This window comes from Diabrotica virgifera, chromosome 7 (genome assembly GCF_917563875.1).
Source record: "Diabrotica virgifera virgifera chromosome 7, PGI_DIABVI_V3a".
Taxonomy (NCBI): Eukaryota; Metazoa; Arthropoda; class Insecta; order Coleoptera; family Chrysomelidae; genus Diabrotica; species Diabrotica virgifera.
The window spans coordinates 144,389,837-144,412,115 of NC_065449.1; the positions used below are offsets into that span (position 1 = coordinate 144,389,837).

The window sequence follows — 22,279 nt, forward strand, 5'->3', positions numbered from 1 at the left end:
ATTTTAAGGGATTGTTTCAGTCTTGAAAATTTTAGGGACTACCTTTTTCGCTTTCCGGTGACACAATTATAATATATCTGCTTGCTCCAACTGCGTTGCTTCACCAGAAACAAAGTTAAATTTTTAATTTATGAATGTTTTTCTTATATTGATAACGATTTCCAAAGTGAAAGTCGAAACGTCAAGTAAGCTTGATTTCAAACTCGAATTGTGGCTTATGCCCAAATAAAATAGTAAATCTAATTTTGTATTTCTCACGCCGATAAGAAGACAACAATGAAATGACCTTTTTTTTACGTTGGTCCGCATGTAATTTTCTATTTCAGCTTCTATTTCCCTTCAGATATCGGCTTTAAGTTGTTTTTTAAATGGTCCTGTGTTGAGGATCCCACAATAATGATTTTCCACGGTAAACATCAATAAGTTTGATATTTCCTTCCGACCACTCCATTACTAACAAATATTCAACTCCCGCCCCAAAACCAACAAACCACTCGCAAACCCGTCCAAATACGTATTGCGAACCATCAAAGCATTTGTTGAAAAGCCGACAGAAGTTAGATCGTGGTGCGCCGTTTGTGTGCCACTTGAAAACACGTACTAATCTAACAAATATGATGCGCGCGAGCGGCTCGCACACCGAGCAGAGCGTATATGTATACCCGCCTTAAGGAGTAATCTGTTTGGTGAAATCTGTTTCGTCAAGACCTTTAGTCACATCTGTGGACCCTTAAAAAGTAAGTGTAATTTTAGATTTAGATTTGAGGACCACACTGTCACTAAAATAATATGAAAGGATGATTATAATATAACACAGTAAAAACATTTTCCTAATCTCAAAAATGTGATGTGTGGAGTGTTAGTAACGTGTTTTTCGTCACGTCCGTGGATTCTTGTTTTCCACGAACGTGGCAGAATATCGACAGGCGTAATTTATTTTACAAGTAACATTATATTGTATTTTAAAACAGACAAAGCCGATTATATTCCAATCAAAACATTTTCACTCAAAACTGTGATGTGCAGATTGGTAGTAACGTGTTTTTCGTTAAGTCCGTGCATTCTTGTTAGCAGAATATCCACGGACGTGATTACCTTTACAAGTAACATTATATTTTATTAAAACAAAATAAAAAAGGAAAGGTTTAACTTAGTTTATTGCTAACTTAATATAAAATTAAATATTTCACAATACGTACATATTATCAGAAATAAAAATACTTTTATCTACTCTATGTCATATTATGTATAAGTTTTTAGTTTGTGAAAACTGTCATTATAGATAGCCGTGCGTGAAGGGTTTAAAGTGTGCGTGAAGTAACAATGTGTTTTAAATGGGATTTACTTTTTCGCACTGTTTTTGACACACTTTCATATAATTAAATATCCTTAACTTTCGCGTTGTCATGGTGATGACAATATGAGCAATAAATTACAACAAAACTTTTGACAGTTTTGTGGTTTGAACGTAGTCAGAATTTTTAGATGTCAAAATTCTAAAAATTGTAGAATAGAAATGAATTCCAGCGACGAAGAGTTAGTTTTTTTATTTGTTTATCGTAGATAAAATATTGTATGAAACTGTGCGTGAAGTACTTTTTGCGAACTGGCGCGATGTATAGCACTCGCTCCGTTGTCGCTCGTGCTCTAAACATCGCGTGCGTTCGCAAAAAGCTTACTTCACGAACTGTTTCATAAAGAACTATTTTAAGTCAGTGGTCACATCATGTTCGTGGACCATACAATTTTATTTTAATCTACGGAAAAAATACTTTATAGCATTTTTTTAATAAGTGGCTGCTATATCTGAATCAAGTTACGAAAAAAACATATTTAATGAATCTTAATTATTTTAAAACTTAGTGGTTGGTTCGTCCACACCACTAGGAATAACAATTTTAATTTTCTTGTTTTTGTTAAGAATATTTTAATTCATTTTCTTTTCAATATTATAATTAATTATTAGTGAAAGAATTTTTTATTTCCATTGTTTCTAATTATTTATTAGTTTTTGGGACACACTTTATATACGAGTAGGCTAATACCTAATTCAGTGAGTATTAATTTTTATGTTTTTTCAATCAAAAACCTTAAAGTTTTTTGTATATATGTATTACCTACCTACTCGTATTATTTTTAAAAACAAAGACATTCGCCAACCAACTCTCTTGGTACGCAGTCACATTTCGAAAAAGTGTATTGAAAATAAATATAGTCCTCGCTAGTGATTTCTACAACTCAACAATAGCAGTACGAAGAATAGAAGGCCTGCTCCAGCTTGGTGAACGAGAAGTTACAAGGTAGGAAATCTTTCCATTGCAATTTACTTTAAGGTCCAGTTTTTTTTACTGTTATTTTTTTTATTTTAAATTCACCCTATGCTAAACAGTCCACTAATAAAGCTCACCGAGTTAGTAGTCTCCTCCAAGATTTATTGGTCCTTCGAGCCGGATTTGAATCAGCGACCTATGGATACCGCCCACTACAATACGCACTATTGTTACGGCTCAAAAGACGAAGGACATAATTTTACTATAGAGCGTTTATACAGAGAGAGTCTGTAATTTGGAATAAATTCAAAATCTCAAATACTCATTGTTTTTTTGAAAAATGCTCAGACCCGTTGATTCGTATTTCAAATTATCCTTTTTGACATACAACAATAATGTATACAGGGTGTCCCAATTTAGAGATATGACGTCATCGTTGATTTTCTTAAATGGCAACACTGTCATTTTGATAGCTATTTTGATAAGGTGTGTAAAGTTATACACAACTGCAAAATATCAAATTTTTATTCTCTACCATTTACAAGATAATAGAAAATAGCAAAGATATGTCTGTAATTTGGAATAAATTCAATAATTAAAATACTAATCGTGTTTTTGAAAAATGCTCAGACCCTTCTATTAGTGTTTTAAATTGTCATTTTTGACATACAATAATAATGTATACAGGGTGTCCCAATTTAGAGATATGACGTCATCGTTGATTTTTTTAAATGGCAACACTATCATTTTGATAGGGTGTGTAAAGTTATAGACAACTGCAAAATTTCAAATTTTTATTCCGTACCATTTACAAGATAACAAAAAATAACAAAGTTATGAAAAACAAGTAATCAAATAATAATTGAATTTAATTATTTCAATTAAGCAAATACTCATCATGTTGCCCTCAATTATTGTCAAATTGTCAATGGGCAACGTTATGAGCATTTGCTTAATTGAAATAATTAAATTCATTTATTATTTGATTACTTGTTTTTCATAACTTTGTTATTTTTTATTATCTTGTAAATGGTAGGGAATAAAAATTTGAAATTTTGCAGTTGTGTATAACTTTACACACCCTATCAAAATAGCTATCAAAGTGACAGTGTTGCCGTTAAAGAAAATCAACGATGACGTCATATCTCTAAATTGGGATACCCTGTATACATTATTATTGTATGTCAAAAATGACAATTAGAAATACTAATCGTCGGGTCGGAGCATTTTTCAAAAAAACAATCAGTATTTTAATTATTGAATTTATTCCAAATTACAGACATAACTTTGTTATTTTCTATTATCTTGTAAATGGTACAAAACAAAAATTTGATATTTTGCAGTTGTGTATAACTTTACACACCCTATCAAAATAGCTATCAAAATGACAGTGTTGCCATTTAAGAAATTCAACGTTGACGTCATATCTCTAAATTGGGACACCCTGTATACATTATTATTGTATGTAAAAAAGGACAATTTGAAATACTATTCGACGGGTCTGAGCATTTTTCAAAAAAGCAATTAGTATTTGAGATATTGAATATATTCCAAATTACAGACTCTCTCTGTATATACCACTATTAGTTTTCACTGTGGCCACTCTAACTATACCATCAGATCCAGGATGAACCTCAATTATACGGCCCAAAGGCCATTGTAACGGGGGACATTATTTTGACGGATTACCACTAAGGTACCTAGTTGGACGTTTGGAAACGGAGAATTCCAAATCAACCCTTACTCCATGACAAATTATTCACTGGTCCTAAGCTTCAGACTGACATCTGTACAATTTTGATGAATTTTCGATTGCATGGTTATGTAATTACGGCCGATATTTCTAAAATGTATAGGCAAATTTTAATTAATCTTACTCAAACAGATTATCAAAGAGTACTTTGGCGTTATAATAATTCTGAACCTGTTCGAGATCTTCGTATCAACAGAGTTGCTTAGATGTCTTGCTATTAGATGTCTACATCAGTTGGATAATGATGACGGGGATTCGCTTCCTCTAGCAGCCGAGGCATTTAAAACTGAAACCTACGTTGATGATATCGTTTCTTCTTGTCCTAGTTTCGAAAATGCCTTAGCACTAAGAGACGAACTTATTGCTTTACTTGCCAAAGGAGGTTTTGAGTTGAAAAAATGGTCCAGTAATGTACCTGATTTATTGAAAGGATTAGCTGTATCAGATTTAGCCATAAAACCTCTTACATTTAATGATGATATTTCGTCCCAAACACTTAAAGTATTAGGGTTGGAATGGGACGCTTCTTCGGATACATTTGGTTTTAAAGTTCAAGTTTTAGACTCTTCTTGTACAAAACGTCATCTTTTGTCCAATTTAACAAAAATATTTGATCCTCTTGGCTTTTAATCTCCAATGACGTTTCTAATTAAACACCTTATTCAAAGAATATGGACCCAAAAGATTGGTTGGGATGATGCTCCATCAAAAGAAATTATCCGTTTGTGGAAAAAATACCTTGACGATGTACCATATTTGAGTAAATTATTTACCTCGTCGTTTATTAATTGACGATATTTCACGCTTAGAAGTTCACTGTTTTGGTGAAGCTAGCGAGAAAGGTTACTTTAAAGGTTCTTCTGTTGTTAAAGATAAAGTAGAAATCAATGAAATATACCGTTAATCCTATTCTGCTCTTACAACGTTGGTTACAATCTTCCCCTCATCGGTGGAAAACCTTTGTGAGCAATAGAGCTTATGTGCAGGAACGAGTAGCTTCTTCATGTTGGCATTATGTTCCTTCTGAAGAAAATCCTGCTGACATTAGTTCAAGAGGTTGCTTACCCTCTGAGTTAGTTAACTGTTCCAAATGGTGGGCGGGGCCAACCTTCTTACATTCTGATCCACTAACGTTCTTTGAACTTGATTCAAATGAGTCTACTAATGTAAATTTGGAAGTGCGGACTGTCACATTGATTGCTGAAATTCCCAATAATTTTTTAGATAGTTTACTGGATCGACATTTGTCTTTAAATAGGTGTGTTCGATGTTTGTGTTACAGTGGTAAAATCTGCCAATTTATTAAGAATGACCCATGTGCGTAAGTGAGAACACATGTGTTCTCAAATGGGATTTCAAATTATCAGCTCGAGTAAACGGTTTAAAGCAAATATCACACTTGTAAGGCTTTTCGCCAGTGTGTGTTTTCAGATGTTTTTTCAAATCACTTCCAGTAGTAAAGCGCTTTAAACAAATTTCACACTTATAAGGCTTTTCTCCTGTGTGAGTTCTCAAATGTATTTTCAAAGAAGTAAACTGTTTCGAACAAATTTCACACTTGTGAGGTTTTTCTCCAGTGTGAGTCATCATATGTAATTTCAAATTCTCAGCTTGAGTAAACGGTTTAAAGCAAATATCACACTTGTAAGGCTTTTCGCCAGTGTGTGTTCTCAGATGTTTTTTCAAATCACTTCCAGTAGTAAAGCACTTTAAACAAATTTCACACTTATGAGGCTTTTCTCCTGTGTGAGTTCTCAAATGTATTTTCAAAGAACTTGACGCAGTAAACTGTTTCGAACAAATTTCACACTTGTAAGATTTTTCTCCAGTGTGCACTCTCAAATGTATTTTCAAAGTTCCTTTTGCGCTAAATTGTTTAAAACAAATTTCACACTTATAAGGCTTTTCTCCAGAGTGCACCCTCAAATGTCGTTTCAAATAACTCGCTTTAGCAAACGGTTTAAAGCAAATATCACACTTGTAAGATTTTTCTCCAGTGTGCACTCTCAAATGTGTGTTCAAATTACTTGATTGAGAAAACTGCTTGAAACAAATTTCACATTTGTGAGGTTTTTCTCCAGTGTGAGTCAGCATATGTAATTTCAAACTACCAGCTTGAGTAAATTGTTTAAAGCAAATATCACACTTATAAGGTTTTTCTCCAGTGTGCACTCTCAAATGTGTGTTCAAAAGACTTGTTTGAGAAAACTGCTTGAAACAAATTTCACATTTGTAAGACCCTTTTCCAATCTTGATTTTTATATTTTTATTGACAATTGTTTTTCCAGAATGTCTATACATATCGTCTTCATTGTGAGATGAACGAATGTTGTTGTTTTTCTGCAGGCGACCTAAAATATAAACAAAATGTACACATTTTAGTATAAAGACATTCATTCATTTAAAATAGGTATTCAATATTAAAATTCAGTACCAAAATTTTCAGAAATGAAGCAGCTAAGAAAAATAGCTGGGAAGTGGAAGCTGGACAGGGAAAGGAATGAAAACATCAGAAACGTGCTAAGACAGGAACCAATAAAGAAAAAAGAAATCTGAATTGGTTTGGACATATAACTAGAATTAACGAGAACAAACTAGTAAAGAAAGTGACAGATGCCAAAAGACAGGGGAAAAGAAGAAGGAGCAGAACTAGAAAGGGGTGGATGGAACAAATCCAGGAAATCGGGATCAAGAGAGAAAAACAGAGCAACAGATGAAGGAAATGGCAGAAGACCAGAAGGCGTGGAAGAAATGGGTAAAAGATGGATAGGTGACAGCAAAGTCCGACGCCCTAATAGAGCATAAGGACAGCAAGAAAACGTAACATACTGGATATTGAAAGTTGTTTACCATCCTTTGGTAGAATCACGTATACAGTTGAGTCCGCGAGTCTTTACCCGTGCGTCATCATTTAAAGCATACGAAATAAGTCGGAAATCTATTTCACGCAATAACAAGTGACAGAAAGTGGCTGCTGTTCCGATTACGGGTTTTATTATAAAATTTGACGTTATCAAATATATAGAATGTCAAATGTAAGTTTTGCTTCAAAATTTTTGTGCAGAATTACAGCTATGTTTGAAGTAGCTTAATAAAGTTTTTATTATTATTGAGTAATAAATAAATAAACAATTTATAAAAAAATTCAATAACATATTTTATTTTTGTTATTTTATTCACTTTGACGGAAATCTAAACACAATCATTTCTTTACTGACGTTAGCTTTGTATGTTTTAAATATTAATTGCCAAAATATAATTACATATTTACCTTAAAAGTTCAAAGCCCAATATAAAATTAGTTGTGAAAACAACTGTTTGTGTAATATAAAGAAACTTCAAAACGCAAAAATTCGACAAAAACCGCAAAAAATTCAACTGATTGACAGCCACAAAAGTAAACAAAGCAGAAACGTCAAACAAATTGTGCTTAAAATATGAAAACATACCGAATCGTCTTTTTGTGTACCTATCTCTTCTCAATGCACTGAGTCTAGATGGTTCATAAAAATAACATGTGTTGTGGCATACTTATAATTTGTAATACATAAAATTCTACGTTTTGGATTGTACAATACGACTATGTAACTTGCTTTGCTATACTCTGAAGTTTTAGTAACTAAAAAATCTTATAAACAAATTATAAGCCTTTTCTAATACAACATTCGTTTATAAGTGATATATCTTTGTTATAAATAATATTTCAATTATAATTGAGGTTTATTTTTAAAGCTGATAGGTTTTCCTTTAACAATAAAACACTGAAAACTTTTGTTTTCATTATTTCCACAAAATTATTCAAAATGCGGCCAAATTACAAGTGAAAAATCACCTAAGTGCCGTAATTTTGCAATATCTCTGATTTTAATTATTGGTTCATGGTTTACCAAACCTAATTTGTAGGTTTTTTTAACAACTTAATGCACATATTTTTTTAAAAGCCGGCAAATTTTTTTTAATGTACAAAACACGATTCTTGTGCGCAAGTCAGCCCAACAAGTACTTGCATTTATCCAATTACTGAAATGATCGTCACGAAACTGTAAATATTGAGAAATTCACACCGAGAATGCAGTACGGCTAAGATAGGGCAATACATTTCTTATGGAGAAGAAACGCACAGGGTTGTCGGTCTTCCTTCACCAGTTGTTGATTGCTCTCTCAATAGCGTCGCACAGGAACTGTGGCAACATTGAATGTGCATTCATATCTTAACCGTACTGCAATCAGAGTGTGAATTTCACGTTAGACGATCACAATTTTTGTTGGAATAATCGGAAGGACAATGTGATGGTCAATCATTTTTTTATAAAGACTAAGTTTTCAATCTAACAGCACATAAAACAACACTAAAAATGTTGCTCTACATCCCACCAGATTGAAAACAATGGGAACCTTCTCTGGTTACACCTCCGAGGCTTCTAAAATTTGCAAGCCATAACGGATGCTGAGAATAAGGAAGATGAGGGAATTTTACAATTTATAATTCACGTCCCATCTGCTCAGCGCGGTAAAGTTCCATCGAAAATGGTTGGAACAATTCTCGTTGGAACTTTACCGCGCTGAGCAGATGTGACGTGAATTATAAATTGTAAAATTCCCTCATCTTCCTTAGTCTCAGCATCCGTTAGGGCTTGCAAATTTTAGAAGCCTCGGAGGTGTAACCAGAGAAGGTTCCCATTGTTTTCAATCTGGTGGGATGTAGAGCAACATTTTTAGTGTTGTTTTATGTGCTGTTAGATTGAATACTTAGTCTTTTGCTAGCAGTTGCCGCTAGGACATCCCTACCATTTCGTTCGTTGCAATTCGTGACTGCACGTCGGGGTTTGTCCTTGTTGGGTCAGAGAGAGCAGCATATGCGCCTTTCGAAACTGGTAGAGGTGCTTGCGTCACTCTCTGATTGGACCGGGATATGCCGCGGCTGTAGTTTCGTGTTGCAACGAAATTTAAAATGGTTATTTATTTTTGAATCATTTTTTTATTGGCACATACTTTGTAAAAATATTTTAAGGAAAAATAGAGAAATTTTGAATAGAAAAATACAACAAATTACAGATATATACAGAAAAATACATATAACAAATTACAGATTACATAGTATGGGTATTCACGGGCAACTCTGAAAGTGGTTATCTTCTTATCTAACAGAAAGAATACAAATAGTGCGTATTCAAGGCTTCCAATCAAACGAGATTGAGGTACCATCTGGTGTACCTCAAGGTTCGCACCTAGGTCTTCTTCTCTTTAATATCTATGTGAATGATATTATTATCTCCTGTTTTGTCCATTCAAACTCTCTCATGTTCGTGGATGATTTAAAGCTTTATAAAAAGATCATGAATATCTATGATCACCACAACCTACAAGCGGATTTGAACCGTTTGAGCCACTGGTGTGAAATAAATGGTATGGAACTCAACGTTAAGTGTCAGGTAATGGTCTTTAGTCGTAACAGAAACCCACCAACCAGATCTATACTATAAAGGGTTGTCCTTTAGAGTCTGTAATCCAAGTTAAAGATTTAGGTGTTGTCCTTGATTCCACTTTATCATTCATACCACACATATAGGTAACTATTTCAAAGTCACTTCAAATGCTGAACTTTATCAAATGCTGTGTTAAAATTTTTATTAATATCCCTTCCATTAAATTGTTATACTCTTCACTAGTGAGGCCTCACTTAGATTACTGTTCATGTGTCACTGGTCCCCCCACCACAATGGTCATATTCAAGCCATTGAGAGGGTTCAACATAAATTCCTAAGATGAAGATAAACATCACAACTCTTCAGATCAGACGCATGCTCAAGGATCTAACTATGCTGTACAATCTGCCATGTCCTTCTAGGCAAACCAGGCTTATCAAATCTTTCTAAATTACCCACCATCGAACAAACTATGGATATAATTCTTATTTATCTAGGTCTGCTAGGTTTGCAAATCAGTATACTGATAGGTTGGATTACTTTGAAAGGCAAAGTATTTTTATAGTGCTTTTTAAAACTTAATATCTTGCACATGATTTATTGATGCTACTGGCTACATAGTCCTGTCGCCAGGTGGGATATAACGGCCTCCTTTATTCAGATGGACTTACCCAACTTTTTTATGTATTTTGACCCGTAGAACACGAATTTTTTGGGTAACAGTTGATCCGGATGTCGATAAGATTGTTATAAACAAAGAACTTGAGGAATTACATAACAGCGATTTCTCGCAAAACAAAACACTTTTTTGTATATTTTGGGTTATTCTAAGCAAAAAATGTTCTTACAAGTTTTTTCGTAAGATGCATAGTTTTCGAGATAAACGCGGTTGAACTTTAAAAAAATCGAAAAATTGCAATTTTTGAACCCGAATAACTTTTAAAAATTAAAAAAGAAAATAGCAATTCTGCTATTTATTTATTTTTATTTATCGTATGGCATAGATACAATAAGAACATATAATTTAAAAAAAGTATATAAAACATTACATGAAGTATCACAAACGAACATCTAATGTATTAATATAATGTAAAACATTTTCGGTCGCATTCAGGAACTCATCGAAAACTCCAGGGTACCGCCTTCGGGGGCATTCCTCAATAATGTGGCGGACGGTCTGCCGTTGCGCACCACAGTCACTCAGGAGTAAGGGCCTTTCCCCATCTATGCAAGCTGTCAGCATATCTACCGGTACCCGTTCTTATTCTGTTCAGCGCCGTCCATGTATTGCGGGGCAGTTCAAAGCCTGGCGGTTTCTGATCGATACAGGCCATTTGATGTGATTCCTGTGGTGAGTCGCTCTCCCATTGCCTTTTCCAAGCGTTGGTGAGGTCGAAATGTTCCTGATGTAGGGAGGTGGCCCTTAACAATGGGGGATATCTGGAGCGCAGTCTGTTCATTTCGATATCAAGCTTATCATGGTGGATGGGTAGTTGATGGTTAGCCTCGATTTTTCGATATTCTCTGAGAAGAGAATGACTTCTTCTTAGTTTCGGCGGTGGAATGTGACTCAGAATGGGAAGCCAATAGTTCGGTGTTGGTCGAATTGTACCTGAGATCATTCGCACTGTCTGGTTTAATTGGGTGTCAATGATCTTCGTGTGTTTGCTATTGAGCCATACGGGCGAAGCATATTCAGCCGCCGAGTATACGAGTCCGAGAGCGGATGATCTGAGTACGGAGGCTGAGGACCTCCATGTGGTGCCACATAGCTTTTGGATTATATTATTTCGTGTCTTCAGTTTTTCTCCCGTTCTTTGTAGGTGTTCCTTAAAACTTACAAGTTCTGTCAAGAGTCACTCCAAGATATTTTGGTGTTGAGTTATGAGTGAGTAGTCTGTTTTCAAAGTGAACGGAGAGTTTTTTTTTGGCTTAGGCATTATTCAGATGGAAACAGCACACTTCAGTTTTCGTTGCATTGGGCCGTAGCCTCATTTGCGAAAATATTCACCCATAACAGCAAGGTCATCCGTCAGTATTGTTTCTGTAACATTCATGTTATTATGTCTTGCTGCAATGGCCCAATCGTCAGCGTAGCCAAATTTCTGCGAAGTTGTCCTAGGTAGGTCCGCGATGTATAAATTAAAGAGTAAGGGTGCCAAAACAGATCCCTGTGGCAGTCCATTGCTAAGCTTCATTTGGACACTTCTTAAGTTGTCCATTGTGACGTGAAAAGGTCTGTCAGTGAGCATGCTATCAATGAGTTTGGTTACCTTTTGGCATGGGATGGCACGGATCAGTTTGCAGATTAGTCCTTGTCTCCAGACAGTGTCGTATGCAGCTGATAGGTCACTGAAAGCAACGGATGTTTTTTGCGTTTCGTTGTTTCGTTGTATTCTTGATACAATTTTTCGCATTTTTCATCCCATCCTGGAACATAATCTCTACGATATCCTCTTGGCATAGTTTTCTTCGCTGTAGATATAACTACGCCAACAAATCTCATATAGTTTGTACGTAAAAGTCGCCCAATCTGCTTTTTTAAAGTTCCACCTAGGTCGAGAGAAAGATGCTATTATTGGTATTTTGATGCCAACTTCAATTACAACTGGTCTATGTTGGCTATGTGGAAAATCTGGGAGCACTGTACGTAAAGCTGCCAGGGGTTGATTGTTTTCGTTTGTGGAGACAAAGCATAGGTCTGGGTTGTATTCTCGCCTCCAGGCTGCAGATCGAAAAAATCCCCTATCTTTAGCGTTAAAGACTAAATACGTGCCAGCCCCTTCGCTCCAGTTTATCAAAGCCTCGCCGTTTTGATCACTTTGTCTATACTTCCAGAGTTCATGATGGCTGTTGAAATCTCCAACATACACTGAGGGGTGTGGGTGGGCGTGAATAACATGCGGAGGCCACAGAACTGCCGGGGGGTTTATAAATATTGCTGACAGTAATTTCGCCAATTTGTATGGTACCCGTATGAATGTTATTTATGTCTGATGTAGAACATATGTGTGCATTTTCTATTTTGTTTCGGACATAGGTTGCTACTCCATAAGCTGGATGGTAAGTTGCACCCAGTAAATCGTAGCCATGAATTCTTCTCTAGCGAGAATTTGTTCCTCGTTTTCTACATGGGTTTAATGAATTGCGACTACGTCGATATTATTTTCAATGAGTACCTTTTGAAGGTACTCACATTTACTTCTACTAATACCTTCTATATTTAAATTGTATATTCGGACGCTTGGTCCGAGTCGTTTTGTTGCTTGGTCTTGAGAAGGTCCCATTAAGTTGTTGGTTGGAGGCATATCTTATTATTGTAATGTGTTCTTGCCAGGAGATCTAGAGATTCTAGATTGTCTGGCTGCCTATTGTGCTAGTTAATTTAGCATTACCCAGGGTGCACGTATAGTACTCTACTACGGACGCGAACTAGCTTTACACCCCAGCAATTCGGCTTATCGTATTTGAAAGTTCAAGTCAAATTATATCGGTTTTGATTAATTGCATTGCTAAAAATTTATTTTTTATTGTTAAACAAAGCTATAAACACAGAGTGTTTGAGTGATGTTTTCAATGATCTCCCATTTAAAATCGAACGAGTAGGCAGATTCGGTACAAGTACAAGCGAGGCAATTTCTACGTAGCATGCATTAAAACACATGTATTGTCCACGGGAAACACTATGTGTTTATAGTTTAGTTTAACAATAAAAAAAATAATTTTTTAGCAATGCAAATAATCAAAACCGATATAATTTGACTTAAACTTTCAAATGCGGTAAGCAGAATTGCTACTTTATTTTTTAATCAAAAGTTATTCGGGTTCAAAAATTGCAATTTTTCGATTTTTTTTTTAAGTTCAACCGCGTTTATCTCGAAAACTATGCATCCTACGAAAAAACTTGTAAGAACATTTTTTGCTTAGAATGATCCAAAAAATACAAAAAAATGTTTTGTTTTGCGAGAAATTGCTGTTATGTAATTCCTCAAGTTCTTTGTTTATAACAATCTTATCGACATCCGGATCAACTGTTACCCAAAAAATTCGTGTTCTACGGGTTAAAATACATAAAAAAACTTGGGTAAGTCCATCTGAATAAAGGAGGCCGTTGTAACCCCCCTGGCGACAGGACTAATATAATTTAGTTTAGTCCATTTTAAATTTTGACCTGGCTTTTGTTTGGTTTATTTTGTTTTTAAGTTAGTGGTAATTTTATGCTATGTATTACGATTTTAAATTTTAAAATTTAATACTTTTGTATTGAATTTAAATTGGGCATTTGCTCGTTGATAAATAAATAAGTAAATAAATTATAATAACAGAAAAGAGACTAGAAAATTTTACTAGGAAACCAAGCTATAGGTACATACAAGGATACAAGAACAACAGTTTGCAAGGACAACTATGGGGCAATTATCAGTGAGAAAGAGGAAATAATAAAAAGGTGGAAGGATCATTTTCAAGAGCTCTTAAACCCAGAAAAAGAACAAAACCAAGATGAAGAAATAATTCACCATACATCAGAACAACTAGTTGAGCAACCAACATTGGAAGAAACTATAAATGTCATAAAACATCTAAAAAATAACAAAAGTACTTGGCACAGATGGAATAACTGCAGATCTGATAAAGAATGGTGGACTGAACTTTAGAAGCTGTTGTAAGAAAATTGGATATGAACGGCTGTATTATTAAAAGATCTATGCAAATATGCGCATATGCGGATGATGTTGCCATAATAAGCCACAACAAAAAGGTATAAAAGAAAAAGCTAGAGCTCAAACGGGAAGCTGCTACACTTGGTCTATATACACTCACGGTCAAAAATATTGCATATAACATAAAATGTGAAATAAAGCTTTTTGTAAAAAAAATATTGCAAATGTGAAATAAAACTTTTTGTGCTGCCCCCAGTATCATAGGGATAAGATTTCTTTTCCGAATGTGATGTTTTGAAGTATCATATAAATGGTATAATCGGATTTAAATTTGATATGGGCTATGTGGTGGCCAATATAATTTTTAGATTGAATCTCATCAAGGTAACTATTCACTATTCTACCGAGATGAAGACCTGCGTCATGGTGCATTAACATGAATTTCTTATCCAATATGGCTGGCAAATGGCAAAATATGATCTTCTAAAATGTTTTTAATGTACCGGGTGTCCCAATAAGAATGGCTCTCGGCCATATCTCAGAAACCGTTTCTACTACAGCTTTGGGAAAAAAATTTTTATAACAAAAGTTGCCTCGAGAAAAGCCTGGAAATTATTTTCATAATTGTAAGTCCTCCGCTAGAGGGCGTAATTGAATATCAAAAATTAAAAAATCGGAATATTACAAAATTTTCCTAATGAAAGGGCACTATCCGATCATCGTATTCTTCATAAAATTCTGCGCATATTTCATTTCACAAGTTTAAGTCTACCTGTGCAAATAAGAGGTGGGGGTGAGTGGGAACCTTGTTATGAAAAAATCGCTTGGAAGTCCGGTTCCGCTTAATCGATTTTTGCAAACTTGGTCTTGTTGAAAACAGCTCTTTTTCGTCAATGTAATAGTTATAATTTGGAAACAGCCTATTACTTAATATGCCCGCTAGGAGGCTCTATTTATGTTTTTTTAGAAATCTAGTTTTCTTTGGAAAATATTAAATACAAGTATGTATTTTTTTCCTGTATTACAAAATAAGTTCAAATTAGCAACAGAATACCGAAAACCGCATGTCGATACCTTTTTTCTATCTCGAGATATTGGAGATATCTTAAGAAACGTGTAAATTTTAAACATAACTGTTGCTGTCATATAAGTGGAAATATATAGAAGCAAGTAGTGTGCTATGAAAAAAAAACAAAGAAACATTGTCCAGATGTCACCGTATATAATGAATCAAAACAACAATAAGACAAATAACACTATAAAATATAACAAAAAAAGAGTGTGTGTACTTTGTACGCGCGTAAGAAGTTATACTTCTATTATTATGATTTTAACGGAATAAATATATTTTAAACAGTTTAATTTTATTTTTATTTGAATATTGCACTAATCTTAATACTTAACATAATACCAACACTTAAAAATAGCGTTAATATGTAAATTTTTATGAATTGTTGCCTCCGCGCATTTGCTTTTCTCTCGATGAATCATAGAAAATGTAAAAACGTCAGATTTTCTACACAAATTTTTAATTTTTATTTCATTATATTTTAATACTAATTATCCTATTCTAAACTAAGATAAATACATAACTGTTATTGTCACCGGTAAACTAATTTAAGGAAGTCAAAATGGAAACAAGTAGTGTGCTATGGGAAAAAATAGAACGATTAGAAGTATTAACTTCAAAAAGTCATCATGTGTCAAATCAGTAAAACATAATTTTTTTAACATTTTAACATTTAACATTTTCTACTATTCTACGTATTAACGTTATTTTTAATTTTTGATATTATTTTAAGTATTAAAATTAGTTTAATATTTAAATAAAAATACAATTAAACAGTTTAAAATATATTTTTTTCGTTAAAATCATAATAATAGATGTATAATTTTTTTTCTATAAAGTACACACACTTTTTTTTGGTTATATTTTATAGTGTTATTTGTCTTATTTTGTTTTGATTTATTATATGCGGTGACATCTGGAAAATGTTTCTTTGTTTTTTTCCAAAGCACACTACTTGCTTCTATATATTTCCACTTATATTATGACAGCAACAGTTATGTTTAAAATTTACACGTTTCTTAAGATATCTCGAGATATAAAAAAGTATCGACATGCGGTTTTCGGTATTCTGTTGCTAATTTGGTCTAATTTTGTAATACAAGAAAAAAAATACATAGTTGTATTTAATATTTTCCAAGGAAAACTAATTTATAAAAAAAATAAATAGCGCCTCCTAGCCGGCATATTACATAATAGGCTGTTTCCAAATTATAACTATTACATTAACGAAAAAGAGCTGTTTTCAACAAGACTAAGTTTGCAAAAATCGATTAAGCAGAACCGGACTTACAGCGATTTTTTCATAACAAGGTTCCCACTCACCCCCACCTCTTATTTGCACAGGTAGACTTAAACTTGTGAAATGAAATATGCGCAGAATTTTATGAAGAATACGATGATCGGATTTCCAGTACCCTTTCATTAGGCAAATTTTGTAAAATTTCGATTTTTTAATTTTTGATATTCAATTACGCCCTCTAGCGGTAGACTTACAATTATGAAAATAATTTCCAGGCTTTTCTCGAGGCAACTTTTGTTATCAATTTTTTTTCCCAAAGTTGTACTATAAACGGTTCCTGAGATATGGCCGGGACACCCGGTACATATTAGCTGTCATTCACCCAATCACCTCCACAAGTTCGCTATCTCCTTTCCAAGAAATACTACTCCATAGCACTATGTTGCCACCACCAAAATTAACACTCTGTATGAGGTTACATCTGGCTTAGCATTTAGAATGTAGCATACAGAAGAGTTGGCAAACAGTATGTGAGTTGTAACCTCAAACAGAGCTTTAGTTTTCGCGGCATAGTGCTACGGAAGGAAGCGGTATTGCTTCAATTTAAAAATTATACTGGCCAGCATAGAGACCAGATCAGATTTAAACCCGATTACAGCATTAATATGATACTTTAAAACATAGCATTCGGCAAACGAATGTAAAATAAAATATATGGAGTGCACAAAGTCAAATCTATATGAGAATCTGAAGGTAGACAACCATACCTACGAATATGCCTCTACTTTTCCCTACCTAGGCTCAATAATAAATCGTCACCTGAGTGTAAACTAGGTAACTTGAATTTCAATGTTTCGAGATAATTGCCAAAAACCATTTATTCATTTCTGAAGGTAGACAACCATACCTACGAATATGCCTCTACTTTTCCCTACCTAGGCTCAATAATAAATCGTCACCTGAGTGTAAACTAGGTAACTTGAATTTCAATGTTTCGAGATAATTGCCAAAAACCATTTATTCATTTCTCTTCAGAGAAATATCTTGACCCTACATCAAGTACAAGTCAACTCTATAAGTATAATAAGTGTCATGGTTCAAGATATTTTGCTGAAGAGAAATAAATAAATGGTTTTTGGCAATTACCTTGAAACATTGAAATTCAAGTTACCTAGTTCTTACATTCAGGTGACGAAATGACAACAACACCAGTTAAGAAATACAAGCATGGATTCTTAGCTGTACTGCCATGCTTAGCAAAAACGCTGTAACTGCCAAAATCTTAAAAAATTAAATCTTTACTTCTTTCTAACCCAAATGTGCATATCTATCTTATTTGCTAACTAAAAATGACGTAAGTTAAGCCAAAACACATTAAACACACCACATCCTATGCTGTATCCTGTGTAAATTTATATGAATACTTCAAACAAAAATCGATTTTACTCAAATGTGATGTCTCTGTAGATACAACATTTTGGCTAAGCACGGCAGTGTAATGAGCACTTTTATGCATACAAAGACTTAATGAAACGTAAGCTACAGAATCATGAGTCTAAGCTAAAAGTGGTCACATATGGATATAAAATGTGGACCCTCTTAACCACTGATGAAAATCAACTGAGAATATTTAAGCACAAAATACTAAGGAAGATATTTGAACCAACCTGTTGCAGCGATGGTTCGTGGAGAATTAAAATAAACCATGAACTAGATGAACTGATGCAGAGTGCAGATATTGATAGATTTGTAAAGTCACAAAGACTAAACTGGCTTATGACTGCCAGATAATCGAGCTGTGTAAGAGTAGTCCAGAGATGGAAGCAACAAGGAAATAGAACAAGAGGAAGTCACCTTAACAGATGGATAGACAGTGTAGAGGGGGATCTTAAAACCATCAACATCAGGCAGTGGCAAAGGAAAGTATCCACCAGGGCAGAATGGAAGAACATTGTTAGGCAGGCCAAGACTCACAAAGGGTTGTAGAATAGAGTGGGTCGGTTCTCTAGATTTTTTATGCCTGTAGTGAAGAAAGTTGCCAAATGGTCTATAATGAATAGTGATATTTTTATTTTTTTTTATTTTAATATTAAGCCCCCGACCCCTAAAAAAATTAAAAATTAAATTCTTACATCAATGAAACCTGATGCTTCAAACGACTAAAAATAGCTTCAAATGCACTTAAAAAAATACTTGTTTATTTTAAACAACCTTAAACCCCACCGCCAAGTAAATTTGTCCAGGTCCAGAAGGACCCCTAATACCCCTAAGCACTCTACGCCTACACCGCCTACCTTTGACTGCAATAGACTGAACTGGATTATCGAGTAGAAAAGGAGCAATGATCGCTAGTGCAGTTCTTGAAGATATTGGATTGATATCCAAAAATGACAAGTCTATGTAATAGACAAGTCTAAATTAGATTGACAAAGAAAAAGGCAACGACTTGATTTACAAAAAAAAAAAAACATAAAGGACGATGCTAGTCTGCAAGCTCTCTATTTTGATGGGCGCAAAAATCAAACCCTTCACATTCAAGAACAGGGAGAATCGTCATCTAGAAAAACCACTGTCAAAGAACATAAAGTGTTATTAAAGGAACCTTGTAGCGACTATATATATAGGGCACATAACACGTCAAAATGGTACTGCAAGGACCATAGCATCAATGATTTATAACTATTTAACAGAAAATCAGGTGTCAATTAGCGAGTTGACTGCAGTGGTACTGTCGTTAACACTGGGCCCCACGGTGGTGTAATACATTTTATAGAATTGCGAGTATGTTATAAACGATCCATGCAATGGAAAATATGTCAACTACATACAAACGAATTGCCACTGCGACATTTGCTTAGATATCTGGACCGAAATACCACAGGACCTCTATCATTCTCGTGTTCTATCGGCAAACTTATTGAAACTTATGAGCGATTACCTGTTGTGTGCTACGAAAAATTCAAAGTTGAGTTGCCTGAGGTAAATTTAAAATAACTAAGCAGCAATCAAAAATATTTATACCAGATGTGCACTGCCATATCTTCCGAAAACTGTCCAAATAATTTAGCGAATAACCCTCCTGGCAAATTATCTCATGGAAGATGGCTAACTACAGCGACTCGTATCTTGAGGGCTTACATTGCAGTAAAGAATCCGCCGCCTAGTTTAAAAATTTTAACAGAGTATATTCTGCGAGTATATATTAAGGTTTGGTTTTTAACAAAAACTGTACCAGTGTGTACATTTGGAACTCTTCACCTTTGGAAGCTAATTGAATATTCCAGATATTTAAGTGACGAACTAAAAGCTGTAGTTGACACTGTGATCCAACGAAATGGCTTTTATGGCCATTCTAAAAATATTTTACTAACGATGATCTTTGACTCACGTAGTCATATAAGAAAATTAGGATACAAAAGGATATTAAAGTACAGATCGAAAGCGAAATAAAATCTTATAAATTTGAATAACACTGCGACAAAATTGGAAATTCCCAACTTCAATAATTTGTGAAGCGGAATCCTAGATTAATTGAATAAATTTTCAAGAGTGCAGATAATCTGAGCCGCTAATGATTAAAAATCTGACTGATGAAGATATTCAAGAATTTATTAAAACTGGTAGTTATCCAGAAGGAGATTTATGGAAGTTATCCTTCCATACACAGGCTGGTCAAAGAGGTGTCAAATTAGTGACGCAGGCATCTTTGGCCGTATGTGGGCTTGCTAATAGAGATGGTTGGATACATACAACTATAGCATCTAGAAGCAACATGCCAAAGTTTAATAGCAAATCAGACTATGAAGTAGGAAATTAAAAATTGCTCATATGGTTGGGTGGATGGGTGGGCAGGGATGGAACTCGATGGCAGCTACCTCCCTGTGGTGAGTTATAGATTTTGTATATTTTAAACCACAAAATAAGCAAAGAGCTGCTCCAAAGTGGAAAAGTACTTGATGGTTTTTAGCTTGTCACGCACGGGGAGCTATAGTATAATGTACACATATTATAGTATATCATATCGCTGACTATAGTAATGAGTGAGCCTGAACACACGGAAGCATTAGTTTCATGTATGCAGCCCCACTCATTACTATGAGAGCGATATAATATAATATACTATTATATTACAATACAGCTCCCCATCCGTAACAAACTTTAAGGGCTGGCAGGGGGGCCTAAATATATCTAAAAATTAAAAACATTTTTTTATGTAATAAGAGATAATAATATTGCATTATTTCATAATACAGGGAAATTAATTTGTTGATTTAATTTATTTTGTTTTTTCAGGGGGCTGGCGGGGCAAAAAAATTTGTACAAGATAATTTTACCAATAGCAACTTTTTCAACTACAGGCGTCTTGAAATTAAAAAAAAAAAAGTATAAAAACGACCCACCCTATTGTAGAAGGTAAGTATAACAAATTCCCCTCACTTCCGATGCAAAAGCAAGTTTGAAATTCAAATTCAGCTGATCAAAAAAAAAAAGGATACACTTTGAAACTCCATTGACTTTAATAGGCCATGACCTAGCCTAGCCCTTAGACTACTAAGGAAAATGGAAGAATCGATTCAATATGTATTGTAATCATTACCAAAAATATATAAAAAACCAAGCATTAATAACTTAATTTGTAGAATGTTTGTTACTTATTTGCCTTCCTGCCTCACCTGGTTGATTTTCCTCTGGTTCATCCTTCAGGTCTTGAAGATCCATTGACATGGAGAGATGATGATGATCTGTATCTTTAAGGTCATATTCTGCAAACTCTTTCTTTTCAACTTTAACTGCCATTGCTAAAATATAATAAGTAAATTTAATGAAAATTGAAAAAGTATCCATGCTCATAAATTAAGTAAAATTATGACTTACCATTACTTCTTGTCTCACCTGGGTGATCTTGCTTTGGTTCAATTTTCAAGTTTTGGAGATCTACTGATACTGATGTCCATAGATGACCTTCTGATGTTTGGTCACATTCAGTAAACTCTTTCTTAATTTCACTTTTAACTTCCATAACTGATTAAACGGATTTAATTAAAGTACTAAGTACTACCTAGTTATAACTTATAATATGCTTTGGTTTATTTTTCAAGTTTTGGAGATCTACTGATACTGATGTCCATAGATGACCTTTTGATGTTTGGTCACATTCAGTAAACTCTTTCTTAATTTCACTTTTAACTTCCATAACTAATTAAAAATTAAACGGATTTAATTATGTAAAGTAACATTAACATAACAAAAATATTGACACCCATACACCCAGTTTACGTTTACGTCACAGTCATGCTTTACGTCTACAACAACCAGCGTTGCCACATTTTATTTAGGAAATCTATTGCATGCAGCGCCGGATAAAAGGGCGGGCGAGCCAGGCGACCGCCCGGGCGCCAAAATTTGTGAAGCGCCAAATTTTGAGAGACGCCGATATATAAATATAATATTTTTTACATTCATTATTTTTTTAGACTTTATATATTATCTTTGGGCTAAGATTACCCCTAAGACAATTATTATTGAATAATTGTAACAATAAGAAAACTATTTCTAGCTCACAAAAATTCTTTAATAAAAATAATGCAACTTAAAATGGGTTATGGCTTTTAAAGGTCATTTGTCAGGTAATACCTATAACATTTATGGTAACAATGTTATACATACACACTTAAAATACACGAAGATCAGATTTACGAAGTATCAACAAATGTATGAATAGTCAGTGATATTATTATACTGGCGCTTGTCATCATAGCCTCAATGGTTAAATAGTTTTGTCTTCCTGTTCTGTAAACTTTGCATTATCAATACTGTCGTGTGTCCGTGGGTGTGTAATTTGAAATAAAAAAAAACAAAC

At 34.2% G+C, this 22,279-nt stretch overlaps 1 protein-coding gene across 2 annotated transcripts; it reads right to left on the reverse strand.

Annotated features, from left to right (window-relative positions):
* Positions 1–4,425: 4,425 nt before the first annotated feature.
* Positions 4,426–21,691, reverse strand: LOC114328567 (zinc finger protein 664-like). Of its 2 annotated transcripts, none has more exons than XM_050655595.1 (3): positions 21,313–21,691; positions 21,093–21,218; positions 4,426–6,374 (listed from the first exon to the last, which is right to left on the reverse strand). In XM_050655595.1, the coding sequence occupies exons 1-3, from the start codon at positions 21,437–21,439 to the stop codon at positions 5,326–5,328; spliced, it is 1,302 nt and encodes a 433-aa protein (XP_050511552.1). In that variant the 5' UTR covers positions 21,440–21,691; the 3' UTR covers positions 4,426–5,325. The 2 variants fall into 2 exon arrangements, with proteins under 2 accessions (XP_050511552.1, XP_050511551.1); XM_050655594.1 differs by having other exon boundaries at positions 21,295–21,691.
* Positions 21,692–22,279: the final 588 nt, after the last annotated feature.

Bases quoted from the DNA above. Each gene is read 5' to 3' on its own strand.
- LOC114328567 (XM_050655594.1), bottom strand. From the start codon at position 21,439: ATGGAAGTTAAAAGTGAAATTAAGAAAGAGTTTACTGAATGTGACCAA. The intron at 21,219-21,294 runs GTAAGTCATAAT...ATTATATTTTAG, and splicing joins AGGTGAGACAAGAAGTAATG to CAATGGCAGTTAAAGTTGAA. The intron at 6,375-21,092 runs GTGAGGCAGGAA...TTTATATTTTAG, and splicing joins ACCAGAGGAAAATCAACCAG to GTCGCCTGCAGAAAAACAAC.